We start from the raw sequence: 18,871 nt of genomic DNA, 5'->3' as shown, positions 1-18,871 counted from the left end.
CAGGGCACACCGGACGGCGTACCAGCAGGTAAAAGTCGAAGTAATTAAATAAATACAAAAAGAAGTAATTGAATAAATAAAAAAATAATGGCTGGGGAATAAAAAAAAAAAAAGTTTTAATAATATATATATTTTTTTGTTATAACATGAATTTCACTCTCTCTCTCTCTACCCGTATTCTATATGGTGTACTGTATACAGGGGGGTATACTGTATAGGTTTTTTTTAAGCATTTTTGAAGGGGCGCCGCAACTTCGCGGATTTTCAGTTTTCGCGAGTGGTCTCGGTCCCCATTAACCGCGATAACCGGGGTTTCGCTGTATTGAACAAATCATCAGTTGCAGTCTTCATTTTGTTGCTATTATGTGAGCTTTATTTTTTTTAACCACTGTACCATCAGAACAAGACAAGCGCGCTGACGAGTTAACAGAGCTGTTTTCCACAATAAAACTTGAAGAAATTATCTTCTTCTTTTTTTTTTCAGTCTCTCTGACCGAGCCGCTACAAGTGTTCTCATACAAGGTTGGGGACCGCTGCCGTAAACAAATAAAAACAAAACAAAAAACTGTCAGTCCCTGCTCTCTTGCCATAGTGGTTTCAGTTTCGCTATCTTCAATGCCGCCATTCGGAATGCCGCTGCTAACATTCATCACATCTGATTGGACGGTTTCTGCCAAGTTCTTTTTTTGAGTCCAGATCCACCCGAGTCCGGGTTTGCTGCTTCCTGGCCGTCGCTAGGTGGCGCTATGTGCTCAGGCAGTGTGGAATCCCGGTACGGAAGTTGGTTATACGGGCGGCGGAGGAGCAGGCCTTTGAGGCATCAGAGGCTGAGCCGCGGCAGACGGTTTGGACTTTCTGACAGACAAAAAGAAAGCAGAAACCAGATGTGGCTATCCATACACGTTATCTGCTATGCTTAATGCACACATGCTACGTCAAATGTTTCTGTTGACGCTTACAGAGGCGGCGGCGGCGGCCTTGCGGCGTACGAGGTAGCGCTCGTGCTTGTCTCCGCCACCTAAACAACACCCAGTTACACACACAGCTACACAATGTCATGATGTGAGCGGCTTTCGTTTTACCTGGTGTGGCGGCAGAAGCCGACTGTTATGCTGGATGAGAAAAAAAACAACAAAAATGAACACAAATGCACAAGAAGGAAACTTTTTGGTGACTACATGTCGAGTAACATGCACACAAATTGTGTCACAACATAACTAGTAACGTGCATTGTTATTTTTAAAGGCACAACTAGTATCACACTGAAGTAACAACACTACTAGTAACACACGCACGCACACACGTTTGAAACACAACTAGTAACACAAACAGTTTTGCAACAATGCAATTAGTAACGTGCTTTGTAATGATGCGACAAGTAACACGCACACAGCTTCGAAACAACACAACTAATGAGACATTTTAGTTTTTTGCAACAACACAGCAAACATTTTTTGTAGCAACACAACTAGTCATATTTTTTTTGTGAAGCCACAGAGACATTTCTGCAGCAACACAATAAGTAACATAGACACATGCAAATAAGTAGTAACACCATTGTGTAGCAACAAAAAAGTAACAGATATTTTAAGAGTTACCAAATTTTTTTTTTCAAACGACAAACGCATGTACTCATCTTTCAAAACAGCAACAGAATTATTTGCAATGTAACTTCTCCTCAACGCATAGTCACTCTTGTGAGAACATGAGCGACAGAGACACACAACTCGTGGCACGCATGCACACACACACACACGCTCACAGGTACACCCCTCTTTGTGTATACATACCGCGTCTCTGAGGACGTTGTCGGCATTGCCGCGGGCAACAGGAGGCGGCTGAACCCTAGGAGGCGGTCCTCTGCTGGGATTGGCCGATGCCGCTGCGTCCGGCCTGGCCACAACGGCAGGGTTAGCATGTTAGCACGGCAACTCGGAAGCAGCAGTGAGGTGCTCGGACGCCGCAGCCGTCGTCACTCGAGTCACTTTTACTGACTCACCGGTAACCCTGAGAGCGCCCCCTGCGTGTGAGGCCGAGGCGTTGCAGCAGCTGCTTCCTCCGCAGGAAAGCGAAGGCGGCCAACACAGCCAGAGGAAGGAGCAAGAAGAAGAAGACGAGCAGACCGTCCCTCAGTGACCGGTCTTTGTCTGTAGAGGACAAACGCGACAATGACAACAAGTACAAGTATGCTGCTTGTCCGCACACAAAAACAACGTCAAAGTGGACTTTTGCATGCCGATGAGCGCTACGGTTAGGTATGGTACAACTTCTGATGTTCAAAACAATGAAAGAACCCCTCTTCAACCTCCAGCAAAAATGTCGATGGTCCTAAGAGTATTAACGAGCAAACGCGAGGAGGGTGTGACGGTGGGGGTGGGAGGTACTTACCATTCCAGGTGGGCCCACTGTCCACACTTCCCCCGTAACCTGCCAGCTCACAAAAAGGTGGAGCCCAGCCGCTCTCGCAGTGACAGTTGCGGTTGTTGTTGCACACCTGACAAAGGGAGGGACAAACGAGAGTTTGGAAACATCAGCCAGAGTCCAAATGGGTTTATCGAGAGGTGTCTTGAGATACAACTTGAATTGGTTCTGTTGGTACTCAGATCTCAACTCATCCTTCCGCATTTACTTTGTAGGCAAATGTGATCGCTTTGAAAGGCCGTCTATTATGCGTTTGCATGAAGCTATGCAACTGCTGTACTGTACGTCGGTTGGCTTGCATGTCAAGGCGTCAGCCTCTGCAGTTTGTTCTCACCCCGCGACCGTGACACTTGACATCGGCGTCGCAGTCAAAGTTGAGGACGTCCGCGCTCCGACACTCAAAATTGAGGCACACCTGTATGCCCCGGTGGCAGAAAGTGGCAAAGTCAGCACGGCCGCAGGCAGCCGGCCACCTGCGGCCGTGCAGGCTTTACCTTGTCCCGGCCGCACTTGGTGCCCTGGTTGACCATGCCGGGGTCGGGCACGTCCGAGCCCAGCATAAAGTCCACCCCGGAGCAGACGGCGCCCCCTATGGGCGTGCTGATGATGGACGGCTCCATGCCGAAGGCTTTGACGCCCTGGACGTTGGCACACTGAAGCTTCCCGCACAAAGCGTTTCTGCAATGAGGGGGTGGGGGGGGGGGGGCGGTTAGGATGACAACGACAACAGATGGAGGCAAAACAGCTCATCCCTCTCCACTCTCTCTCTTCTTTCTTTTTTTTCATTCCTCATGTCTTCTTTTTGTTTACTGCCATATTTTCCTTTGCGCTTTTCACTATCTCGCTCTCTCACTCTTCCATCGTTCTTGCGTTGACTCTCTCTCTTTCTGCATCTTTTTCTCCATCTCGCACCCTCCCGGACTCTCGCACCCACCCTCCCTCTGTCTTTTCCCTTCCTCTCCCTCGGATTTTCCCCTCTCTTTTCCTCCCTCGCTCTCTCAGGATGCATGACTGACGGAGCTATTTACCTGTTCTCACACTTTTTGTACCCGTAGTTTTTGTATCCACAGTTCCCAAAGCGATCGCCTTTGCTGTTCACCTCTTTGAAGCAGATCTCTGGTGCCATCTTGGCCTCTGAGAAGCAGCGACACACACACACACACCACCACACACACACACACACGCAGACGCGCACAGATAAAATACAATACAATTTTATTTTTATAGCTCCTTTCACAACAGATGGAGCTGGAACAAAGTGCTTTCCATATGGTGTAATATAAATTAGCAGGTAATAAGAACACAAATTAAAACACATATACACATTTACAATAGATACCAGAACAGCAGAAATGTGACAGTCTCATGTTGAGTCGAAAGCTAAAGAATAAAAATGTGTCTTCAAATGGGTTTTAAAAATGGACAGAGAGGGGGCTTGCCTAACATTTAATGGAAGCTCATTCCATAGGGATGGACCAGCAATGTCTGTCTGTCGGTCGCTCGCTCTCGTCATCTGCGTGTGTGTGCGTGCGTTTTTTCCAAGGTGACTTACTGGCTCCGAAGATGCTCCGACACTGGTCCTCGGCATGCTGACATTGGCCGTTGTAACAGTACGCCTCCTGATTCCGACACAGATGCCCGTTCTGAAAGACACCAACACTCACATCACCGGCCAGACACGTCAGTGTAGCAACACAACTGAGGGACATGAACTCAATACAACTTGTACACACGTTTTTCTTACAGCGGAACTAGCGACAGAGCATGACAATTAGTAACACACACGCATACACTGGTCTGCACAAAGACATCACATGCAGCAAACATACTCATTGAAACCAAACAGATATAAGACACACACACACAGATTTGTCAATGAGAGAGAGAGAAAGAGAGAGAGAGAGAGAGAGTGAGAGTGAGAGTGAGAGTGAGAGTGAGAGTGAGAGTGAGAGTGAGAGTGAGAGAGAGAGAGAGAGAAAACGAGAGGTAGATATAGTGTGTGTGGTTGTGACACACACTCACTGACACACTGACCTGCACAAAGACGTCGCTCTGACAGAGAGATGAGGAGCCATTGCAGAACTCCGGCAAGTCGCACTCGTCTGTGCTGGCGCGACACATTGTGCCGCCGGGCTGGAACTACACACACATACACATACACATACACACACGCACGCACCCGCACACAGGTTTCAGATGGCCACCTCATCACGATTTGAGGCGATGACTTGCTATGGCAAGCGTACCCGACAGTTGTAGCAGCACTCGCCGCTGGCGCACTCAGCTCCTGGCTTCAGTCTGCACGTCTCAAACTCACAGCAGGGGTCACTCTCGCACTCCTGTCACATGTGCATGAACATCAGTGTACACACACATGCACACACACACCATGACAGGCTTGCTCTGTCTCACTCATGTAAACAAACAAAAACACACAATTAAAAACCTAACAGAAACACACATTGAGATACACACACAAACACAGGATGAAACACGTGCACCCCCTCCCATAAAAGACACACAGCGATGCAAGCAAATATGAAACAAAAACACTCCCACCAACATAAACCTGAACAGAAACATATATGGCACAAAGACTGTTGCACACTTACACAAATCTGTACACAACCCGGGCAGTGTTGTTATTGGCAGGCATTTTAGATTTAGACAGTCTTTTGGACAAAAATGCTTATTAGTTTCTGTCACATTTAGTCAATCCTACTTGTGTTTTTGTACATAAAAGCAGTGACAAAAAAATGGGCTTGGCCAGTATTTTTAATACCATGTGCTCCCATTGGCTCAACGGCGCAAAGTAGCTGACAATGCTAATAACACTTGATATTGAGGCACTTGAACATACAAATTGTCTGGCGAAAAAAAAAAAAAATCCAATTTCAATTAAGCCGCACTAATGAACTAAACATTAGTGGTGGGCATGACAGTTCTTTTATGTGACATGAATCATTAGAATCAGTTCATCAAAAAGAATCGTTCGAAAGATTTGCTTTCGTTTTCGGCCCAGATTCTTAAAAAATGGTCTTTTAAAAACAAACCAGAAGAAACCGTGAGAATGATCACAAATCGGATGATGTGGAAAAAAAAATAGTTGCGATCCATTAGTGCCATATAGTCCAGCCCTAGCACATATATTGTCGATGTCCGGCGGAAATCTTGCATGTCAAATATGGCCAATTTTTTTTTTTTTTTCACAAAAACTACTGGTCCATTCTCACATTGTAAGTTTTCGGCTAGCTTGAAATGTTAATTATTGCCGCCATTGAAGGGAACGCATTACAGAAGTGTGACAAAACTACTTCAGTTCCCTCGTTCTACAGAAACTGTGTGGTATAATTGTTGCCTGTATTTAATTAAAGTCCAAGTGTCTTTTTTGGTCGACAATAACGAGTGCAAATAGGAAAGCTTCACTGGATTAGTTGGCTTAATGGTCTAAAATCGAGCCCTGTGATGCTTTGTTGCAGAATCTATCGAGTCTCCGTTTCAAATGAATATTCACTCATTAGACGGCGTGAGTGGGATCATGTGTTCGTTTATTGCATCACTCGCGTCTAGAGACTGTTAAAAAGGCGTTTGTCGAGCGGACGTTTGCTTCAGTCACGTTCTCCAAGTACTTTTTGTTAACTTCCCGCATGTTGTGCGCGGATATCGCGAGAACCTGCGTGGCTCTCTGGTGTGGGTTGTGTGTTCGCCTGGAAGAGGAATATGGCGGTGAATTAAAGCAGTTGAAAGCTTAACGTCGTGTTTTATGAACTTTACATGGTAGCAGAGGATGGTTTCCAACTATAGAGTACCGCCGAAATTCGACGAAGCCAGACCATACGAGTGCTGGAAAAATGAAGTTAGCATTTGGAGACTTGTTACGGACTTGGAAGAAAAGAAGCAGGCACTTGCGGTGGCGCTGGGTCTCGAAGGAAGAGCCCGAGAGACTGCTTTGGAAATATCCGCGGAGGATCTAAATCAAGAAAATGGTATGGAAACACTACTCGCTAAGTTGGACACGGTGTTCTTGAGAGAAGAAAAAGACCGCGCTTATGAAGCGTATTCGTATTTTGACTCGATAGCAAAAGACAGTGCGGCGTCCATGACGGACTATATAATAGACTTCGAGCAAAGATACAACCGGATGAAAAAGTACAACATGGCCCTGCCTGACGCTGTGTTAGCGTTTAAACTACTGGATACAGCGTGTCTCGAGGAGAAGAATAGACAGCTGGCGCTAACGGCGTGCACGGACTTGACATTTGCATCGATGAAATCGGCGTTGAAAAGGGTTTTCGGAGGGAAAATCTCCGGCGCAATTAACGGCAGTGAGATGAAGGATACCGCCTTTTACACGGATCAAAAGCAAAGAGTACCCGAAAAATTCAGAAGAAGCAACATCTCGTCACAGAGTGGACAGCGGCCGCCACAGCAAGGTACAAATCCACTCGACAAATATGGCAAGCGAACAAAATGTGCTATTTGTCAAAGCACGTATCATTGGGCGAAGGATTGTCCTCATCGGAGGAATGAAGTCAAGTTGACGGAAGGTGATGGTGTGGAGGGGTGTAACATCACACTGTTTACCAAGGTTGTGACCAACTCTGAGATATTTTTGGCTGAATCACTGGGATCGGCCATAATTGACACTGCATGCAACCGAACTGTTTGTGGTGAGAAGTGGCTGGATTGTTACCTGAAAGAACTGAACCAAAGTCAACTGAACAAACTACAGCAAACACAATCTCCAAGCTGCAGGCCTTTTAGATTTGGAGATGGACAAGTGGTGCACTCCAATAGAAAAGTAAAGATCCCAGCCAAGATTGGACAAACAAAATGTCAGATTGAAACAGAAGTTGTTCCTGCTGATATTCCTTTATTGTTGAGCAAAATGTCTTTAAAGAAAGCAGGGACTGTCTTAGACATGGAGAATGACAGAGTTGTCATGCTTAAGCAACAAGTGCCTCTTGAGTTCACCAGTTCCGGACACTACTGTGTGGACATAAGAGATGGAAATACAAAGGGGAGCAGCAATGAAGATGAAGTACCTGTTGTCACAACAGGGATGTCTACTATAGAAAAACGCAAAGTACTCCTGAAGCTTCACAAGCAGTTTGGTCATGCCTCCGCAGATCGGCTGCAGAGGCTTGTTCAAAGCTCTGGAAATAATGACAAAGACTGCCTGATCATTCTGGAGGACATCATTCGTGACTGTGAGATATGTCAGAAACACCGCAGGACCAAGCCCAAACCGGCAGTTGGCTTGCCCTTAGCCTCAGAATACAATGAAACAGTGGCAATGGATCTACATGAGCTGGAACCTGGTGTGTGGTACCTCCACATCATCGATCACTTTACACGTTTTAGCGCTGGAAACATCGTGAGGTCTAAGAAACCTTCGGATATAGTCAGCTCCTTCATTCATTCGTGGATATGTATTCACGGTGCCCCCAAGCAGATCTTCACGGACAACGGTGGAGAGTTCAATAATGAGGAGATTAGAGACATGGCGGAGAAATTCAACATTGAGACGAAAACTACAGCAGGATACAGTCCCTGGAGCAACGGTTTGTTGGAAAGACACAATATGACTCTGACTGAGACACTTTTGAAAGTAAAAAAGGAAAATGGGTGTGGCTGGCAAACTGCTTTAGACTGGGCTCTTATGGCAAAAAACTGTCTGATCAATGTGCATGGTTATAGTCCACACCAGCTTGTGTTTGGACACAGTCCCAATCTTCCGTCTGTCTTAATTGATAAACCACCTGCTCTTGAGAGTGCGAATATGAGTACTAGAGTAGGGCAACATTTAACAGCATTACATGCTGCTAGAAAAGCTTTCACAGAGGTGGAATGCTCTGAAAGAATTAGGAGGGCGTTACGTAAGCAGCTCAGACCTACAGATGAAATGTATGAAACAGGTGACAAAGTGTATTATAAGCGACAGGATAGTTCAGAGTGGAAGGGTCCTGCTGTAGTTATAGGTCAGGATGGAGCCGTTGTGTTCGTAAGACATGGCGGAATTCTCGTCAGAGTACATCAATCCAGGCTAAGTAAATTAAATGCACACAATGAGCATGAACCTGCACTTCGCAGTGTTCCCAACAATGGTATAGAAAATGAAAATACAGTTCAGACTGATGTGTTAGAGAATTCAGATGATGAACAAAGTCTTCATGGAGGAGAACAAATTACTGAAAACACAGAATTAAATGATAGACACGAACAGACAGACTGATGAGATGGGCCCAGAAACAGAGAGTGATGTAACTCCTGCTGTTTCATCTACTGATGTAAAATTAAAAAGGGGTCAGGTGGTCACATTTACAAACAAAGATGATGATACTCAGTACACTGCCAGAGTTTTAGGCAGAGCAGGAAAGGCCAAGGGGCAATACAAAAATTGGTACAATTTGCAGCAGCTAGAACCTAATGGAAATGAGGGACAAAGACAAGCATTAGATATGTCACAGGTTGAAAATCTTCACACAGATTGTGAAAACACTGATGCCGATGTACTGATTACCAAAGACATCTCTTTTGATGTGGCTAAACAGCAAGAGATTGATAACTGGAAAAAGAACAATGTTTATGAGGAGATCATTAACAAGGGTCAAAAATGTGTTTCTACTAGATGGGTCTGTACACTGAAAGAAACTGCTAATGGTATTGTACCCAAAGCTCGCCTTGTGGCGAGAGGCTTTGAGGAAATCAATATTCACGAGTTGCAAAAAGATTCTCCCACATGCGCATAATAATAATTTGCCCTTTATTAGTCCCACAATGGGGAAATTCGAGATTCGAACCCAGGCCTCCTGGGGAGACTGGGTCCTGAACGCGGCGCCTTAGACCACTCGGCCATCCTGGCAGCCGAGTCGCTTCGATTGCTGTTAGCTGTGGCATGTCAAAACAAGTGGACGGTTCATTCTATGGATATTAAGTCAGCCTTTCTACAGGGAATGGAACTCTCGAGAGACATTTACATTCGCCCCCCACAAGAAGCTGGTGTGGACAGAAGCAGCGTTCTTTGGAAACTAAAGAAATGCGTGTATGGACTTGCGGACGCATCCCTCTATTCTTGGTACAACAAAGTCAGACAACTCATGCTGAAAACTGGTGGTAAAATATCACAAGTTGACCCTGCAATATTCTATTGGCAGAATGAGCAATCTTTGGTCATAGGATTATTGGCGTGTCATGTAGATGATTTTCTTTGGGCCGGGTCAAGAAACTTTGTTTCCAATGTTATCCCTGTAATTAAGTCTGCTTTTCATGTGGGCCGTGAAGAACATGAGAATTTTTCATATGTGGGGATGGACATTGCAACTGTTGACGGTGTAGTGCAGGTGCATCAGAACACTTACATTGACAGCCTACAACCAGTCCCTTTAGAGAAGGCGCGTGCTGTACAGAGAGAGATCAGCTCAGGTCCAAAATTGGACAGATTTTGTGGGTTGCTAAACAAACAAGACCTGATGTTATGTTTGACACATGCAGCCTGGCATCAAACATTAAAAATGCTACTGTTCGGTCCATACATGAAACCAACAAGGTGATACGGAAACTTAAGTCAGAGAAAGTCACACTTAAGTTTCAGTATTTGGGCAAAAATGATGATTTGAGTTTGACTGTCTTCAGTGATGCTTCGCTGGGGAATCTTCCAGATGGAGGCACACAGGGTGGGGCTTTAATAGCTCTCACGGGAAAATTTGGAAAATTCTCACCTTTGTTTTGGCAATCTAAGAAAATCTGACGTGTGGTGAGGAGTACACTGGCAGGAGAAACATTGGCTATGTCAGATGGTATTGATAATGCCATGTTCCTGGCTACACTCTATTCTGAGCTTACCACTGGAAAAGCCGACCTGAATACTCTTCCTCTCATCTGTGTCACTGATAACCATTCCTTGTTTGATGCTCTCAAGTCCACAAAACAGGTCACAGAAAAGAGACTTAGGTTAGAAATAAGCAGTATCAAAGAACTGCTTCAGGTAAACAAAATCAAAGAAGTGCACTGGTCAGATGCAAAGTCACAACTTGCTGACTGCTTAACAAAAAAAGGTGCTTCTCCCCTGATGCTTCTTAAAGCCCTAGAAGAAGGAGTATTGGTGCAGTGATGTTATACCTGTTATGTGAATTTTTCCTTGAATTTGTGTTTTCTTAAATGCATTTTATAAATGTTCAGGATTGCTGTCACTTTTCTTATTTTATTTTTTTGTTTAAAGAAAGAGGGAGATTGTTAACTTCCCGCATGTTGTGCGCGGATATCGCGAGAACCTGCGTGGCTCTCTGGTGTGGGTTGTGTGTTCGCCTGGAAGAGGAATATGGCGGTGAATTAAAGCAGTTGAAAGCTTAACGTCGTGTTTTATGAACTTTACACTTTTTGCACGGTGGAGGGTTCACGTGATGACTGACCTTCAAGTATTTGGCTACGTTAATCAACGCCAGCCAGTTTTTTTTCACATTTTTTTAGGTAATATGTAATTTAGAATTTTTTTTTTTTTTTTACCTCCTGTGAGGTTGTAATTTTGACAGAGCGAGGATTCCATCGGACAGCGACGATACACAGCGTAAGGGACAACAGACACGCATGCAGTCGCTCGCTCGCTCACGGAGACGAGAGTAGCCATTGTTAGACCTGTCTCGATCCACAGTCGCAGTCCTCCCCGAAGTCAAGCAGGCCGTTTCCGCAGTAGGGGGCGCTGTAGGCGTCGTCGGGTCGAGGCACATTCAGGAGACACGAGCCGCCGGTGTGTAGCAGCATCTTCTCAAAGTCGTCGGCGCTGCAGCTGCTGAAGTTTTGGGAACCTCTGATGCCGCAATGCAACACATCATCCGTCACTAGGTGTGCATCTCTGTCCCATCTGTTGTGTGTGTGTGTGTGTGTGTGTGTGTCTTACGTGGCGCCAGAGTTCATGATACACGCTTTCGTGGGGCACGTGCAGGCCCGGCCGTCGTCGTGGTTCATGCCGAGGTTGTGACCGAGTTCGTGAGCCACGATGGAGGCGAAGGCGAACACATTGTTGTTCGTGAACTGCATGCACACACACACACACACAAAGGCAAGTGAGCTTGTTACCCACAAATGTTTGCATGTTACCTGCATGTGTGTTACAAGTACCAGTAGTATATGTTTGAGTGTTAATTTTCAGAGCTTGGCTGTCTGTTCCGGGGCAGAACCGACCGTCCCTCCAGCCTGCTTGGACACCTTTTTTTTTTTTTTTTTTTTTTTGGGGTGACAAAAGGGCTGTGATGTGTTCGCGAGGCAGCCAAAAGTTGATCTCATAAATTGCCTCCGAATGCGTCTTTAGCGCCACTACCAATTGTTTGTGTATTAAGAGACGTAGCGTGTGTTCAAGCGTGCCAGTATTTCCTTATTCTGGCATCACATAACCACACCTGCTACTGGGGCATACCATTACAAGTAAAAAAAATACAAATGTATTTCCACTTACGTACCGCATTAATTCCGCCGCTATGACTTCGTGAACATACAGTGGCGACAAATGCCATCCCTGCCATGTCCCCAAACCTCTTCGTCCTGCACCATCATCATCATCAGCATCATCATCATCATCATCCTCATCTTGTGCGTTCGCGCATTCACACTCACAAGATGAGCTGTGCCGAGTCGTGTCGTCGACGAGGCAGCAGTTCCTTTTCTCTCCACTGGGTGAAGCGACTGAGCACCTCCCCGGCGCCCCCCTCTGTGTCGATCTGATTTTGCCTGGTCCAGATCTCCAGGCCCACCAGCACCACACGTACATTCAGCTGTATATAGATCTGCACATGCACACAAAAACAATTCAGCGCATGCACTCGTGTACGTGCACACGTGCGCTCGCATGTCCTCACCCCATCGATGATATTCGCCAAATGAATCATCTCCTCCCGCACTGCACTCTCGTTCCTGTTCATGATGTTGTACTGGTGGAAGGAATAATCACGTTTTATTCAATTGAATGCATGTATGTTTGGTGTGTGCGTCTGTGTATTACCCTGTCATTGTCCACCACCAGCAGGAGTTCCACAAAGTGTGTGCGATGGAGAACATCTCGCTTCACCTGGTAAACGCACACACATACACATTATTAATATTCAGTGTGTGTGGCATGGGATTGTGTGAGAGGGCCTGTGTGAGTGTCTGAGTTAGTGTGTTACGTGTAAAATACAGAGCTGGACAGTCCGCCCCAGGGGTGGAACTACTGACCGGCAAAAATGGGTAGTCCAGCTCTGGTAAAGAGGTACCACAACTTATTAGGAGCCCAATGTATGAGTTTTTATATATATTTTATAAGCTATTGCTGAATTATGTTTGTCTGTTTTTTGTTTTTTTTTAGTTTTTTTGTCAAGAGTTGTAAAGAAATATTTGAGTAACCAACACAAATGTTTGCTAGCTTCACACTAACACATAATGGGAAACTCCGTGGACAGGTTAATGAAACAAGCATTGATTGATGCACTTGTTATAACCGCAGAATGAATTCAACTTAAAAATAAAGGAACAACAATATTTGTCTATTTGTATGTGCATGTGTGCCTGTGAGAGAGAGCGCGCGTGTGTGTGTGCGGTCACCCTGGTGTGCTGGTGACTCTCCCATTGCTGGCCAAAGTGCTCATATTTGCTGTGGTTGCGAGCGTGGTCGTGATGCGGCGTCCCACATCCACGAGGCTGTGAGGTCACATCCTGTAGGCGGTAGACCAGGTGCTGCTCGGGGGCGGAGTCTAGAGGCTCGATGGCGTAGCTGTCGTTGCTAAGGTGCAGCACGCCTCTGCCACATGACGCGACACAAAACGTGAGATAACGTGCTACACAATTATGACAACCTGAAATCTCAAGTTGGCAAAAATATACACAACAAAGAAAAAATGTGTCCAGCAGGTGAGTGTACGTGTGTGTGTGTGTGTGATACCTGAGGCCATTACAAACACTCATGGCAACAGACGATCCCAGCATGCCTTCAACAAAGCCCTGATAATGACAGTGATTCTACACCCACACAAAAACACACGCACACACACGCGCACACACAAACAAGACACGGAAGCGTTTTTCAATTTTAAATGTTTTTCAGGATTTCATTTTTCATTTCTTTTTAAGTTTGTTCTAATTTCCACTACATGAATGGTTGTGCATCTGGAGAATATTGTGTTAACTTTCTGCCATCATGCGTTTCATGACGTGCAAAGAAGAAAAACGTGGAAGAAAACATTTGATCACAAAAAAATAGCATTTCGTATGATTCAGATGACATCAGCTCGCATTTTCTCGCCAGACTTTTTCATCATAACTTCACTAACGAGGCCACCAAACAAATATAAGCAGCATTCAAGTCCAATTTTCTCATACGACAACATATAGGCAGTGGTGCGTGGGTGTGACGTGTTGTTTTGTTGTCTATTGTGTGTAGTTTTAACACATATCTTCTTTGTGTCCATCTGCTGTGTGTGCGTGTCCCTGGATGTGCGTGGGTGTGCGCTTGCGTGTGTGTCGTACCTGGACGTTCGGCGCCGTCGTGACGATTTGCTGATTGTGCGCATACGTAAACACTTTGAAGTCGGCGGGCAGCAGCACCCTGATAACGACAGCGTTAATTTAGTTTGTCATTTAGCAAGGTCACATGACATGAAGCGCCATCTGAGGGACATATTTGACGCCAAAAGCAGAAAGTTGTCCGCTCGCTTGAGTGGGAAAAAAAAACTAAAAAAAAAACTCAAATCTGAGGTCAGCAAGATTGGAACGAACAATCACTTTCAACGCTTTTTTTTTGGGAACATGCTGATAAAAAAAGCATGACGGCCACACGCCGGCTGCTCGTATCAGTGTGTTGAATGTAAACACATCTCAGACTAAATGACGGCAAAAAATGTGGGAAACTCAGTTTAATTTGAAAAGAATTATTATTTTTTTTAAATTTTTTTTTTTAAATTGCTTCCTTGCTTTGTCTTGCAGTGCGCTAGCGCGATGCTGCAGCCATCCACAAACTCGATCGGCATTCATGTTTAGCGCAAGCGTGGGAACGTTTCAGTGCATTTCAAAATGGAACCAAAAATTATACACAAGGCCGAGTTGTGCAAATACTACGACACTAACAATAAATAATAAAAGAAATACTTGTAAACATATTTCACTTTTTGTGAGTACCAGTCCATTTTTTTAATGTAAAAGTGACTGAAATCAGATGAATAAAATTTAGGAAATGCAATGTTCGAAAGAAAACTAAAATAAACACAAATGGATTTTTTTTCCCCATCTTAACTCATTCAATACCATTGACGGATAAATACGTCAAAATCCTTTTTTTTTTTACTAGGCTGGTCGTGAATGAGTTAATACAATGGCATTTCCCTGAAAAAAAAAATTGAACATTAGGAGGAACATTTTGTAACGTCTTCCAAAGATGCGGAGTTAGTTTAGTTATTTCCATTTTTATTATTACAACACTGCTACTATGAGCCAACGCCAACAACAGAGCAACAATGGTTTCTCATCCAGAGTCTCGTGAAAGAGAGATTTCTCTCTTTCTCTTCAACAGCTTTTTTTTCAGTAGAGAAATGACACACAAAAAAAACATTCAAAAACAGTCACTATTATTATCAGATTCTGAAATGTTTCGTCAAAATATTTGCCTTTTCATCTGGACCAAAAAATAAAAAAGAAATAAAATTTGGAATACTGCAAGATTTTGTCCAACAAATTTTCATGTCAAATAATTGGAAAGAAATGTGATAAAACACCAAAAGATCCCTGAACCAAAGACCACATTTGTGTTTGGCAACACGGCGACTCACCGGTTCCGTTCCAGATGAACCACGTGGCGGCGTCCCGACACGTCAATGACGTACGACACCTGTGGCGGGAAGTGACACGCACGCACACATGTGTGATTATTGACCAGGAAAACCTGATCACATGCCCGCACAGCCACGGATGCCATTTTGTCTTGGACTCATGAGTGTTTAAGAATTTAATTATTAACAAACATTTCTTTAAATATGATTGTAAGCAGCAAAATTGCCAGAACTACACCCGGTTCCGCAATGTTGGATGACGCATTTCTAACATGGTAGCGCAAGTGGATGACGTAAAACCCACAGTCCCAATTGGTCAATTTTGGCGAACGGCGGCCTCCGACACTACGCGCAACTAGGCGTGCACTACATTGAAGACGTAGGGTGGAGGGTGGGCATTTTGATTTGTCCATTGAATTCCTGTCTCTGTCATGACGACATCATTACAACTTCCTCAATGTGTGAACGTGTACCGTAACATCTCACTCACACACACAGACACACACCCCTTCACGCTACGTCACAGAGTGCGGAAACTGTGACACAGCATCATTTTGTGCAAGTGCGCGCATGTATGACTCTCTGTTGTGTGTGTATCTGTGTTATGTATGTGTCGGTATTGTTAAGTATGTCTGTTTTACGAATGTGTGTGTGCGTGTGCACTTGCATGGGCACTTTCTCCTATTTTACCGTGACATGGGCGGCTACCGTGCCGTCACCAATGACATTGTGCGGTCAAATATTCATCGTCATTATCAGCTTCGTCGTCGTCAACAATTTGGCTGCAGGAACTCATTGTTGGAATGAAAGGAAGCGGGACAGCAGACAGGATGTGGATGCGTCAGGTGACCGAGCGCTCACCATGTACCCCCAAGTTCAGAAGTCACACAAACACAAAGACAAGTGAACAAAACGAGAGAAATCTCAGTACCTGATCAGGCGGAGAGCCGTCGCTGTCTCGCCTCAGTCGGCCCCCGATTGGCCGAGGCACTGTTAGCTGATAGGAGGATAGATGCCGCGTCTGCTGGGAGTCTGAATGACTCAAACAAAAGCACAATCAGCATCTTAGCACAGCCAGCACATGCACATCCAAACTATACACAGTGTTACTCAACATACACAGACAGACCATTGACGTCCCGCCAGGTAAGCACGAGGCCGAGCTAAATTACGCTAAGATAAGCTGCTTAATGATCAAGTTGTCTGAGCGGCCGTGTTCCAGTCAGGTGACCGTGAGACACCACGCGCCTTCTCCGTGAACGACTGTGGGCTAATGCTAACATTGTTATTTTGAGGAAAAGTCCAGAGAAAAGGGATTTAAAAGGAGTTGCAGGCTCGAGGGCATCCCACTCAGCACTTATTTGTCTTGCAGTTTGTGTTGTGTTGTCTCATTTTGCTTTGCACCACTTTTGTATGGACAGTAAAGTGACAAGATTGCTTCTTGAATCTCTTTTTCATGAAATGCTAATTGATTTCACAGATTTTAGGGAAATTGAAATCAATATTTTTGGCATTGCCAAGTTTGTTTATTTTCCGTCAGGCAACCTGGACGGTGAACGACTAGAATCCAAGCTCATGTAGGGTTCGACATTAATGCTGGCCCCATGTCCCAGGTCCAGAGTTCGGCTATCTCGGGTGGCCACCGACTGTATGAATCGCCAAAAATGGCTTAAAAGCACATTTTTGTGCCAAAAGACTGTTATTGTTACTGTCAACAAATGAATATCAGCTTTAAATATCGGTTATTGGCCTCTGTGACTTCTAATAATTGGTATCAATCTTGAAAAAAGCATATCGTTCGATCACTAGTGTCAACTGTTGAGAGCTTCCGGTTCCTGGGAATTAGTCTCTAAGGACCTGAAATGGGAGGCCAACATCAACTCCATTCTGAAAAAGGTACAGCAAAGGATGTACTTCCCAAACCTGCTGAGGAAGCAATGCCTGCTACAAGAGCTGCTGAGACAGTTCTATGCATCAGTCACCAAATCAGTCCTGTCTTCCACTGTCCAGTTTGGAGCCGCCACAAAAAAGAACAAATCTGACTGGAACAGATAGTTAGGACTGTGAGAAAAAAAATCATCGATGCACTCTTGGGGACTCGCACACTTCAAGAACCAAGACAAGGGAACAGAAAATTCTCCTAGACTCCCCACGCCCTGGCCACCACCTCTTGCAGCTCCTCCCCCCAGGTAGGCGCTATCCAACCATCCTCACTAAAAGCAGTAGAAAACCAAACAGCTTCTTCCTTCTTGCCATTAACGCCATAAACAGTTGCCTCAAACTTGATGGTAGCTACTTTGCAAATGTTTGCCAACCTTTCACACCGATGTGGGGAATGATTACCGCATGGATCATTGTATCTTCAGCTCTCTACATACTTGAACAACACTCCATCATATTCCACAGCACTGACAGGTTCAATGACTTTCTGCATAATTGCAAAGTTGCATTACATGCTCTACTACGGAAGAGGATTAGGGCCAGGTTCTTTGCAAATTAGTTCCAGGTGGATCCAAAACATCCAAAAATTAACGTAGAGAAGTATCCAAGAAGATTATAGAAGCCCTCGTACGCGCGCGCGCGTGTAAAGCAGCAATTGTTGCGAGGAGTCTACTTCCGCCCCTCCTCACCTCTACTCTGTCCACTTCCGATCACCAGAAGAAATAAACAGCAGATCGAAAGCAGCTTTCCTCTTAGTCCAGTCACGGCCGTCGGCGTCATCATCATCATCATATATTACGGACTCGACTCCCCCACACCCACTTCTTCGTGAAATGTCGGCGGCCGTTCGGAGCCCGCCCGTCGCTTCCTATTCCTCAGCCGCCTTCAGCTGTGTTCTCCCTCGGCTTGGCCATTCGAGTCCAAGCAGAGCGGTTTCGTCCCGGTGGCCTTCGGGTGTCTGTTTGTACCCGAACTAAACCAGCCGTTCGACCCGCGAATAAACACTTCGACAACGTTCCACCGAGGTAACGTCACCTTCGGCTCTTCCGAATAGAGCCGAAGTTTGAGTCCGAGCGAAGACCTCTAACAATCCCGAACGCGCGTACTCCTGTGGTGTTTCTTGGGGCTTCCTCTCTTCGTTTGGTATCATCCAGGTGCTCTTTGGTGTTAGTCCGAAGCCAAAAACAAACGTCTCCCTTCAGTGGCCGTTCGCGCCGTGAACCAACACACGTCAACTACAACCGGTCCTGACGTGACGTCACGGTCATTTCCCGGAAAGAGCCGGGAAAAGAACCCCCGGGCATCACCGAATTCGCCTTCAAAATAAGATGTCGAGTCCACTCTTGGGACGGATTTGTTAGCATTTTCAATTTAAGCACACGTTTACTAAGAAACAAATAGACTTTTGTCACCAAGGTAAAACATTCATCTAAATACAAGAGTAATTTCTTCTACAAAATGCAGGAACATTTTGGTACATATCAGGGTCATGAATGCTATTTCTTGGCTAATGATTAGTACAAAGGGGCCCCAGTTTGAGACACACCTCTGAAATTACAAATTTGCTCACGTTAATGATATCTCACAGTAATTAAGAAACAGATCACAATGCAACATTCCATTTCTATAAATTCCTGCCAGTGTTTATATGCTCTAATAATGACCCATGCAACATTGTTAGAAAGTCATCATGTCCAATCATTGGCGGGCCCTGCATTGGT

At 45.1% G+C, this 18,871-nt stretch overlaps 1 protein-coding gene across 1 annotated transcript; it reads right to left on the bottom strand.

The window, feature by feature from the left end:
- Window positions 1-346: 346 nt before the first annotated feature.
- LOC148343606 (disintegrin and metalloproteinase domain-containing protein 9-like) lies at window positions 347-18,435 on the bottom strand. Its single transcript, XM_088284964.1, has 24 exons — window positions 17,840-18,435; window positions 16,141-16,241; window positions 15,210-15,268; window positions 13,915-13,993; window positions 13,331-13,407; window positions 12,994-13,189; window positions 12,416-12,481; window positions 12,273-12,344; window positions 12,031-12,200; window positions 11,877-11,958; window positions 11,318-11,451; window positions 11,056-11,227; window positions 4,668-4,760; window positions 4,456-4,560; window positions 3,974-4,064; window positions 3,450-3,555; window positions 2,916-3,099; window positions 2,756-2,836; window positions 2,389-2,494; window positions 2,000-2,147; window positions 1,791-1,893; window positions 1,083-1,112; window positions 960-1,018; window positions 347-855 (listed from the first exon to the last, which is right to left on the bottom strand). The coding sequence occupies exons 1-24, from the start codon at window positions 17,940-17,942 to the stop codon at window positions 786-788; spliced, it is 2,487 nt and encodes an 828-aa protein (XP_088141090.1). The 5' UTR covers window positions 17,943-18,435; the 3' UTR covers window positions 347-785.
- Window positions 18,436-18,871: the final 436 nt, after the last annotated feature.

Source organism: Idiotropiscis lumnitzeri, chromosome 1 (genome assembly GCF_059441095.1).
Source record: "Idiotropiscis lumnitzeri isolate Australia: NSW breed Sydney's pygmy pipehorse chromosome 1, RoL_Ilum_1.0, whole genome shotgun sequence".
Taxonomy (NCBI): Eukaryota; Metazoa; Chordata; class Actinopteri; order Syngnathiformes; family Syngnathidae; genus Idiotropiscis; species Idiotropiscis lumnitzeri.
This window is presented reverse-complemented; position numbering and strand designations above follow the sequence as displayed.

Excerpts from the sequence above, each read along its gene's own strand:
- LOC148343606 (XM_088284964.1), bottom strand. The coding sequence starts at position 17,942 with ATGATGATGATGATGACGCCGACGGCCGTGACTGGACTAAGAGGAAAG. Across the intron at positions 4,761-11,055 it reads GCGACTGTGGATCGAGACAG|GAGTGCGAGAGTGACCCCTG; the intron begins GTCTAACAATGG and ends CACATGTGACAG. Across the intron at positions 1,894-1,999 it reads GGGCGCTCTCAGGGTTACCG|GCCGGACGCAGCGGCATCGG; the intron begins GTGAGTCAGTAA and ends CGTTGTGGCCAG.